The sequence below is a fragment of the Rosa rugosa genome, chromosome 7 (genome assembly GCF_958449725.1).
Source record: "Rosa rugosa chromosome 7, drRosRugo1.1, whole genome shotgun sequence".
Classification (NCBI taxonomy): Eukaryota; Viridiplantae; Streptophyta; class Magnoliopsida; order Rosales; family Rosaceae; genus Rosa; species Rosa rugosa.
Window position 1 is genome coordinate 27,860,757 of NC_084826.1, and position 10,327 is coordinate 27,871,083.

The 10,327-nt window shown below is 38.2% G+C and overlaps 1 protein-coding gene across 1 annotated transcript; it reads left to right on the forward strand.

Moving 5' to 3' along the window:
- The first annotated feature begins 6,304 nt into the window (after positions 1-6,304).
- On the forward strand, positions 6,305-9,951 carry LOC133722391 (helicase sen1-like). The gene is made up of 4 exons (XM_062149285.1): positions 6,305-6,567; positions 7,208-7,789; positions 8,194-9,409; positions 9,491-9,951. The coding sequence occupies exons 3-4, from the start codon at positions 8,249-8,251 to the stop codon at positions 9,710-9,712; spliced, it is 1,383 nt and encodes a 460-aa protein (XP_062005269.1). The 5' UTR covers positions 6,305-6,567; positions 7,208-7,789; positions 8,194-8,248; the 3' UTR covers positions 9,713-9,951.
- The last annotated feature ends 376 nt before the right edge of the window (positions 9,952-10,327 follow it).

A 10,327-nucleotide genomic window follows, 5' to 3' on the forward strand; every position in this document is an offset into this window, starting at 1 on the left:
TCGATGACTATTGAATATCATTGGGTATTGATATCAAATATCATATTCCCATGTACACACCAAATTGGTCTCGCGGAAAAGCCACCATCAAAAGACTACGATGGTAGCCCGAACTTTGGTAATGCGCACCAATATTTCCGCTTGGGTTATGCAATATCGCATGCAACTATGCTAATTCGTCTACGACTCATAGCAGCCACTCAACTTTTATTTGCGTTACAGCTAGTGACTGGGTTCGAGTCTAATATCTCGTACTTATGCATATTTGAGTGTGCAGTTTATGTGCCAATTACGCCGCCACAGCACATCAACATGAGACATTGCAACGAATGCATATGTATATATATATATATATATATATATATATATATATTTATGTTGGACATAAGTCTCCAACTATAAGTCCGCTATATAGAACCCTTGACAGGCAATCTCTTTTTTGCTGGATTTGCGAATTGTCACTTTGATGAGACAGTCTTCCCGTCGTTAGGGGGAGATTAGAACGTCAATGTTCAACAGGAACAACAGGAATTGTCGTGGTCTGTCCCCACTATGTCTCATCTTGATCCCCTAAAAGTGACGAGATCACATATACTTGCTGCAAACATGTCTGTAAGGATTGATGTCCCTACAAGAGGACATGGTGCCACCCAGAGGAGATGGGTACGGCACCACTACCATGGATGATGGTATGGTGACTCCACAAGGTGGCATAATGGCGTCATAGGCCATGGGTTCCGCTAGAGAGCGTAGGAGACCCATAGGTTCGATGGATTCTCAGCTTCTCGCCCTAGGAAGAGAGCGAGTTTGGCACAACTTGATCCATTGATCATTGATACTCAAAATCCGTCTCATGAGAATATTCTGGATTGTGGTTATGTCCAAGAGACATCGTTGGGGGACCCTCAATGTTAAAACCAATTCCTGAGAATATAGAGATCTCTACGAATTACACTAGTGTACATGAAGACGTGGAATTATTGAGACCAATGACATCGAACCTTACTCCGTTGAAGAATGCCAACGTAGAGAAAATTGGCCTAAATGGAAAGATGCGATCCAGGTCTAATTGGATTCACTAACGAAGAGGAAGACGCAAGGCTTCTCACAAAACGCCCTGGAATTGACTACGAGAAGACATATTCTCTCGTAATGGATGTCATTGCACTCCACTACCTTGTCAGTTTGGTAGTTTCCGAATAACTGAACATGCAGCTTACGAATGTGGTCACTACGTATCTCTATGGGGATCTAGATACGGAATATAATGAAGGGTCTTGTGTACTTCATTCACCCAAATCAAGTGGCTCTTGACCACGGAGCGCGTTTGCAATGAGGGTGAAACGCTCACTAAAGTGACTACTTGATTGGGAAGGGATATGATGAACTATGCCCCTGCGTTTTCATGACAAGTTCTGGATTTGCAATTGTCACAGTTTATGTTGATAAACATAATTGGAACCCTAGAGAGTTAAGGGAAACCGCTGAACACCTGAAATCCGAGTTTGAGATGAAGGACCTTGGGAGAACACGGTTTTGTCTAGATTTAGAACTTGTATACCGTGTCAATAAATGCTCTGCATTTTGATAAAGTCAAATATGCACTCCCATGGTCGTCCGTAGTCGTGACCCTAAGAGGGATACGTTTCGTCCCAGGGATGATGACCAAGATGTGTTAATTGGCAGAAGTGTCTTACCTAAGTGCAATAGGCGCATTATTGTACTTAACACAACACAAGACCGGACACCTCATTTGTTATGAACTTGTTGGCTAGATGTAGCCATGCGCCAACGCAACGCCATTGGACTGATATAAAGACAATCTTTCGTTACTTAAAATGTACGATAGATATGGGCTTGTTCTATCCCTGTAGAGGGCACCGTCCAAGTGGATCTCATTAGCCCAAGTGGCACCGTCCAAGACGCTGTGATCTGCAAAAACCGCCGGCCACCCATTCTCCTCCCTTACATCAAAACAATGATGATGTTTTGATGGATTTTGCTGATGTAGGGTATCTCTCTGACCCTCACAAATGTCGTTCCCAGACCGGTTATGTCTTTACCATTGGAAGCACCGCGATATCTTGGAGGTCTACAAAGTAGACCCTTGTTGCTACTTCCTCAAATCATGCAGAGATTATTGCTCTACATGAAGCCGTATGTGAATGCATATGGCTAAGGTCTGTAATTAGACACATTCGAGGAGCTTGTGGTTTGAAGTCTACCACAAATGAACCTACATGCATTTATGAATTGAGCAAATGAAATTAGGTTTCATCAAGGGCAACAACACCAAGCATATATCGCCTAAGTTCTTTTACAATCAGCAACAACATTAATCACTTCTAAAGATTGAAGTGAATCAAATCAGATCAGAGGATAATGTAGCGGACTTATTCACTAAGTCGTTACCTAAATCCACCTTCGAGAAACATGTGAAGAGCCTCGGATTGAAAAAATTATCCGAACTCCCATGATTGTAGCAATCAGGGGGAGATGTCGACATCAGGGGGAGGAATGATGTCTACAAGATCGATCTCGAAGAGTGAATGACGTGTTGTGCTCTTTTTGTCCTTCGACCAGGGTTATTTTTGTCCCACAGGGTTTTTGTTACCTGGCAAGGTTTTTAACGAGGCAACGATCAAAGCGTCATCACCAAGTTTGAGCGGCACAAGGGGGAGTGTTGAAGGATATCGACATTAAGTGTGCCTCTTCAAACTAGGGTTTAGTTCTAGAGTTGTAATAGGAGAGAAGGTTCTAGATTTCCTAATTATATTCGGATTCTATTTCCTTGTATGACAAGATTATGTACTTTGTAAATCCCTATATAAAGGGCTCCTATTATCAATAATAGAACACACAATTCTCTCATCAATCTCTCTGCAAATCATATTTTCCTTAAATACATTACAGTTTCAATCTTTGTGTGTAATCTCTTCTTTTCGACATGCAGAATATGAAAGAGTAACTCATACAGAGATTACCATATGAGAATACATTTGAACATATTTGAGGGTGGAAAGACTAGTCCAATTGAAAACTTGGCCCAACTTCTGTCCAAACTCAGAGAGATCGGATCAACCTTCGACGGGTTTTGGACCATCTTCTCTGAAACTAGGCAGGGACTTCCACCACAAGACATAAATTTGATACCACAAAGTATAACATTGTCTATTAGCCCCAATCTTTCCATTTCAATACATACGCATGACAGTTCAAGGAAACAAAGTTGCCAAATGCCAAACATATTTTATTACTTGTAAACTAACATGAAGGATGAATCAGAAAAACAAAAACACAAGAATATACAAACGATTTCTACCATAAAATGTTTAATGCAAATAGGATACAAAACACTTGTCCAAATTTAATTTGCAATCTCCATGCACATGCTACTATAGCTACTAGCCACACCAGATTCCAGAAATCGCATCCTACAGGCAAGCGTTTGGCAGGATAGCTTACCTTTACGTACTTTCTTAAATGAACATACTTCACAATGATGCGTCGGCGTCTATGAAGTTCCTCTGCAAACTTTCTTCTCTTTAAGTAAAATAGCAAGCCCCATGCTGAAGCAATAATCAACATAGAACCCCAATCCATACGTTGCATATACCCGATCTTGAGTGTCTTCAATAAAGTTCATTTACATGGGCAGTCGAATCATAATGTCAGCATAACATAGTCATTTGATCCAAAAAGAACATGCTTAAACTTTTCCACAGCTTCATAGTCTTGCCTATCGAGAAAAAACATGTTTAAACTTGCCCACAGCTTCATAATCTTGCCTACGCCTTCATATGCTGAAACATGATATTACACTTCCTCCTGACATACTTTCTTCCATGATTTGTAATGAACAAAAAAATTGTAACATAGGCAGCTTGTAAGAACTTTGATAGTGTAATCGGCTTCGGTTATCAGCATTACTACATTCTTTAGAAGCTCATCAAGTGCCCCAAGGGAGCAAGGACGAAAGGAAAATTGGAGGTAGGAAAAAAAAAAAAAAAGACAGAGAATCCAGAAGAGTGACTGGAAAATAGGTAACTCAAGGGTAATGAGGTTATTACTAGCCGCTGGAATATTCATAAAGATTTGTTTTGGACTTTTCTGGTTGCTCATGTGAAAAGTCAAATTTTGGATTGTGAATCAAATTAGAGCACTTTTTGCCAAAATGTTATTTTGAGACACTTGGTACCTTTCCGAAATAGGAACAACTAGATCTACAAGACTCATTTTAGTGAGCTCTATCTAATTTAGGCCCAAAATATACCGTTTTAATTATCCGATTCGGGATTTAGTATTTTTAAGCAAGTTTTACATTCTTTTTAGGATTCTTTTCATTTTTAGGTTTTTAGTTTCATTTTTAATTTGGATTCTTTAGGATTCCTTGTTAGATTATGATTATGATTATGATTATGACTTGAATGCCTATATAAGCACCATCATGTTTTGTATTTGGATCAGTTTTCATATCAAATTTAATAGAAATCATAGATTTTTCTCTCTTTCAGTGGTGAATTCTAGAACTATGTCTTTTAGGGTTTATCACTTGTAGATCCCATAACTTCAGGCTGTGTCATGTGCACTTGCACCAATAAAAACGGATGACTGGATTACATTAAGTACATATTTTTGTTATTAAAAAAAAATTACCTATAAATATTAACGACTGAGATATGCTGATTCACTTGCATTGCCGGTGTATAGAAAATTTTTCAATTTTATGTTTATTTTGAGTTTAATGAACTGACAAGATAGCTACTTTAAAGTTTATTGATGAGACGTACACTATGGCCTCGTTTGGTTTGCGAAAAGGAAAGTAATTCTTTGTATTTCCCATGGGAAGGGAAATGAAATTTCTGAAGAACTTTCCATTCTGATGTTTGGTAACATAAGGAAAATTATCCGAAAAGTTGTTAAAAAGTTTTTAATTAATGTAATAAAATAATGTGTTGTGAGTAATAAATACAAGGAAAGAATGGAGGAAAGTGATTCATTTGAAATTTGGAAGGAACCATTTTCCCCCTGATTTTCCTTTGCTTTAGGAAAACATTTCCTTTCTTTTTGCATCCCAGACGCAAGTAATGAACAACTTTCTTTTCCTGATGCTTACTTTCCGCAAACCAAATAAGGTCTATGTCTTCATGTATTAGGGACTCAAGGACCCTATCTAAAAAAAAAAAAAACACACACACACATGCACACACAAAGCAGTCTACCAAAACGAAGACACATGGGCCTGGTCAATTTTTGTTTGGTCCAATATAGTCAAACACCCTGACTTCAAGCAGGCGTCACTTTTCAATGTTGTTGGCTAATGGATATAAATGCAATGTGTGTAAATTTGCAACAAATAAAATTCATAGAATTTCCCTTCCATTTTCTAGTAGCATTACAAAGACCAACCAATCCCCAACCCTTGAATTCTCCGTACATTTTTGGGGAAACTCTATAGACCCGACTTTTCCATTTCTCCACATAATTCATCAAGTTACCATTGTTGATTCAGGTATCTACTTTTGGAGAGGATTACCATTTCTCCACATAATTCATCAAGTTACCATTGTTGATTCAGGTATCTACTTTTGGAGAGGATTGTTTGTATGCACCGACAGTGTAAGTGCACTGTCAGTTATTTTAATCTCAAAAAAAAAATAACAGCCACTCATTTAATCACATCCCTTTATATATTTTAATATAAAAAAATTACATTCATTCATATTACAAGTACCTATGCGCTGTCAGTGCATGGAATACACTCTCATCTACTTGCTCATCTTTTTATTTTTTTTTCTCTTTTCTCATTTCACTGGTATACAGGGCATGGTGATCAGTTTAATGAAACTGCACAAAGTACAAACTTTCTTGGATTGGATGGTGGTTGGTTGGTTACATGCATGTCATAATATGCATGTATAATATAATCGTCTCGCTAAATCGCTAATGACCAGTTCAGTTTAAGTATCAGAAATAATGATCACTTTCAGGAAATATTTTTTTAGAAGAAACAACGATTTTCTTCTGCAGAAAAGAGAAAGCAAACTCGTTGGACTAAACTTGTATTTTTTTATTTTCATTTTTTTCAATTTAAGAATAAAAAAAGAAGACATTTTAAGGTCAAATGGGTCAAGGGGAGTACTGAGCAAGTAAGCATCAACAAATTCTTTTGGAAAACTTTCATCTTTATTCTGGGACCTTATTCTGTACGAGAAACCTTTGGTGTTACTGTTCTTTTTTGAATAGGGTTTTCTTTTACTTCTTATCTCTCTTTCTTTCAACGCGTGACATTGATCGTACAGTACTATTTCAGATTCCTGACATTTCTGTTTTTTTATCTTTCTATGTAGCTTGCTTTGTGAGGAAGAAATCAAAAATCTTTAGCTCTCTTCAAGTGGGTTTTGAGGAAAGAACTGGGTTCATAATCATTTGGTTATGTTAGAGAAAGGGTACAGTGACTTGAGTGATAGACTGATAGTGCTTGATGGTGGGTTTATCTGAGACTGTGTTTTCTTGGTCTCTTGAAGATATTTGATTATTTTCAATGAAGATCTTTACAAGAACAAGGTAGTTTCTTGGTCCATTGTGGATTTATTGAAGAAAGGTGCCATCTTTATATTGCTGTTCTAAAAATTTTGTTGTGATTTTTGGAATAAATAATTCAAATAGTAAAGGTTTAATGTAGGACACTTTTCCCTGGTATTGATTCATTTTACTGATTCTTTCTTATGTTTTTCTTCTACTACAATCTTATTGTAGCCATCCACAAACATGGGCAAATGAAATATGATGAGTATATTGTGGCTGTGTGTGCAGTCAACTTTTATGAACTCTGAAACTATTATCACTAAAGCTTTTGGAGTTTGTTCAGGCCAAAGGAAGCCCTTTTAAACGAGTTGACGCTTTTAGCAAATAATTTTGAATTGCTAGCCTTCTTAATTCTATTTAATTATAGGCAATTACTAGCACGTATAATTTGAAACCCTGGATTATAAGATTGACTTAATTTTCAAGCATGCTTTAATTTTATATGGTTCTCAAGACTGTGAATTTTCTGTTCTTGTTAATGACTTAATGCTTTGAAGGACTCTGAATGCAAGTTGTTTGAGATTATATTATCTGCAGATGAAGTGTTCTATACAGATTTATAAAAAAAGTAGAACTGATCTCTCTTTAAGAACTTATTTTGAGCTTTTGTTTTTTCTAGGTGGAAAAGATTCCTGAATCATTTCAGTCGGTTGTCCAGTACTTTGGGTCTTATCTGTATCCTTTATTGGAAGAAACTCGAGCTCAGTTACATTCCAGTATGGAAACTATTGACAGTGCACCATTTGCGGAAGTAGTTGATTTTAAAGAGTCCAAGCCATATGGAACAAAGCAATATACAATCAAGGTTGATTGTTGGCGAAACAGGTTCAGTGAACGTGGCAACGAACCATACAAAACTTTGCCTGGGGATCTTTTTATTTTAGCAAATGCTAAACCTGAAACTGTTTCTGAATTACAACTGACTGGGAGGTCATGGTCTTTTGTATCTGTCACTCATCTTGTGTCTAACATCTCACAAATTCAGAAAAAAGATGGGAATGGGGATGAGGTTGAGGATGTGGAAGAGGAAACTTCTCTTTGTTTTAAAATCGAGTCTTCAAAAGAGTTTGAAGTCGATGATAGCAGATCACTGTTTGTTGTTTTCTTGTTGAATTTAATCCCCAGTGGAAGAATATACAAAGCATTGCACATGCTGGGAAATTTAACAATTATCAAAGAAGTTCTATGCTCTGATTCTGTGGTAAGACCTGAAGGATTAATAGATTAGAATTTGTTGGTTAAATTTTCCGTTTCATTTACTAACATGGTACACTGCTAACAATACAACATACAATATGTAATGCAACACTAGCCACAGATCATATAAATCTGTCAGTGCATTACTTCTTCATAGTTAACCAAATCTCTTAATAATGGTTTGATTATTTAGGCTACAATGTCTTCCTTTTTAAAGTGAAAGAAAACAAAATCTTTCTTAACTTTATTAAACTTTTACAACTCAAGTTATTGGCACTTACTCTCTCTCTCTCTCTCTCTCTCTTGATTGTTTCATTTGACATTTAAAATTGCAGAACTTCTGTAGTTATGTTTCTATGTTGACATCTATTGTTGGAACTGACTGAAAAAGATTATGCTTGATGACAGGCTCAGGAAAATCCTTCCTATGAGAAGAATAATGACATCATGGAGAAGGGGTTAGATGAGAATTTATTGTCAGGACTCAGGACTTAATGAGGCCCAAACTGGGGCAGTTTTGGCTTGTCTTGGAATGCGGCATTGTGGTGCAAAGTCTTCGGTGGAACTTATATGGGGTCCTCCTGGGACAGGAAAAACTAAAACAATCGCTACTCTGCTTTTTACTCTGTTAAAGATGAATTGTAGGACTCTTATTTGTGCCCCAACAAATGTTGCAATAACTGAAGTTGCTTCTCGTCTTCTGAAAATGGTGACAGAAGCAGAGTTCAATGCAATGTTTTGTTCGGTTGGAAAAATCCTTTTATTTGGGAATAAGGAACGACTCAAACTCAAAGTTGGTTCAGATATTGAAGAGATATATTTGGGTCACCGTATTGAAAAAATCATTGAGTGCATAGGACCACAAACTGGTTGGAGGCATTGCTTTGCTTCCATGATAAATTTACTTGAAGATTGTGTTTGTGATTACAACATTTACTTGGGCAATGAGTTGACTGAACTCACTGAAGGGGAAGAACAAAATAGTGCTTGTGAAGTGAATGATGAACGCAGAAGTGAACCAGGAGTTAGCGAGGGGAAGTGCAAAACATTTCTTGAATATTTCAGAAGTAGATTTCTCTGTACCGCATTGCCACTAAGAAATTGCATTTCTATCTTCTGTACCCATATGACCAAAAGCTGCATTCCAGAACACATATTCAAGGATATGGTTTCTCTTATCCTCTTAGTTGATTCCTTTGAGATGTTGTTGTTTGAAGGTAATGCGATTTCAGAAGCATTGGAAGGCCTTTTTTCTTGTTCAGAGGTTGAGGGTGTATCTGAGTTATATGTAGCTGACTCAATTCCTCTTGTCATGAAGAGAAAGGAATGCCTTGTAGCTTTACGCACTCTACAGCGTTCTCTTAGTAAACTTCAACTTCCAGATTTTAGGGAAGGAACTGATCTAATGGATTTATGTTTCCGAGGTGCATCCTTAGTATTTTGCACTGCATCTAGTTCATTTAAGCTGCATAGACTGGAAATGGAGCCATTTACCTTTGTGGTTATTGATGAAGCTGCACAGTTGAAAGAGTGTGAGTCAACTATACCCCTGCAACTACCAGGAGTAAAACATGTAATTCTTGTTGGTGATGAATGCCAATTGCCAGCTATGGTGAAAAGCAATGTAAGTTGCAGCTTTAGCATTATATAACCTGTGTTTCTTATTGCACTTCATCTTTTATCTAAAATTTTTTTTCTTCTATAGGTTTCTCAAGAAGCTGGTTTTGCAAGAAGCTTGTTTGAGAGGTTAAGCACAATGAGTCACCCAAAACACCTTCTAAATATGCAGTACAGAATGCATCCGTCAATAAGTTTCTTCCCAAATTCTAGTTTCTATAATAACCTGATCCTGGACGCTCCAAATGTCACAAAAAAAAGCCATGAGAAGCACTATCTTCCAGGGCCAATATATGGTCCTTATTGTTGAAGGAATATCGATTTAGTGTGCCTTATCAAACTAGGAGTAGCAATAGGAGAGAAGGTTCTAGATTTCCCAATCCTACACGGATTGGTATTCCTTGTAACATTAGAACTAGTACTTTGTAATCCCTATATATAGGGCTCCTATTCTCAATAATAATACACACATCTCTCTCTACAATTCTCTCTCAATTCTATTATCCTTAAACACGTTATCAGCACGAGCCCTAAACCACAAAAGCCAAAAAGCCAAAAACCCGAAAAGAATTTCATATCGCCAAAACTGCCGCAGCCCCTAGCCCGTGCTAGCATCGCTGCAGCCTGCCCCGCGTGCGCCCCTGCGCCTACTGCTGCCTCGCGTGCGCCCCTGCGCACACTGCTGCTCTGAGCGCCCGTGCGCCTGCAACCTTGCACAGCAGCCCCCGCTGTCCTGCGAGCTGCTCCTGCAGCCACACGCCCCTGCGTCGCTGCCTGCGGCCCCCTACAGCTCTGCCGCACGTCTGCTGCTCCCTGCAGCACCTGTTGCGCCTGCTGCTACCTCCTGCGCGCCCATGCGCCTGCAGCTTTGCGTTTAGCAGCTGCCACCCCTGCAGCCTTACTGCACCTCTCGGCCCAGCTTCCT

Excerpts from the sequence above, each read along its gene's own strand:
- LOC133722391 (XM_062149285.1), top strand. The coding sequence starts at position 8,249 with ATGAGAATTTATTGTCAGGACTCAGGACTTAATGAGGCCCAAACTGGG. Across the intron at positions 9,410-9,490 it reads CAGCTATGGTGAAAAGCAAT|GTTTCTCAAGAAGCTGGTTT; the intron begins GTAAGTTGCAGC and ends TTTCTTCTATAG.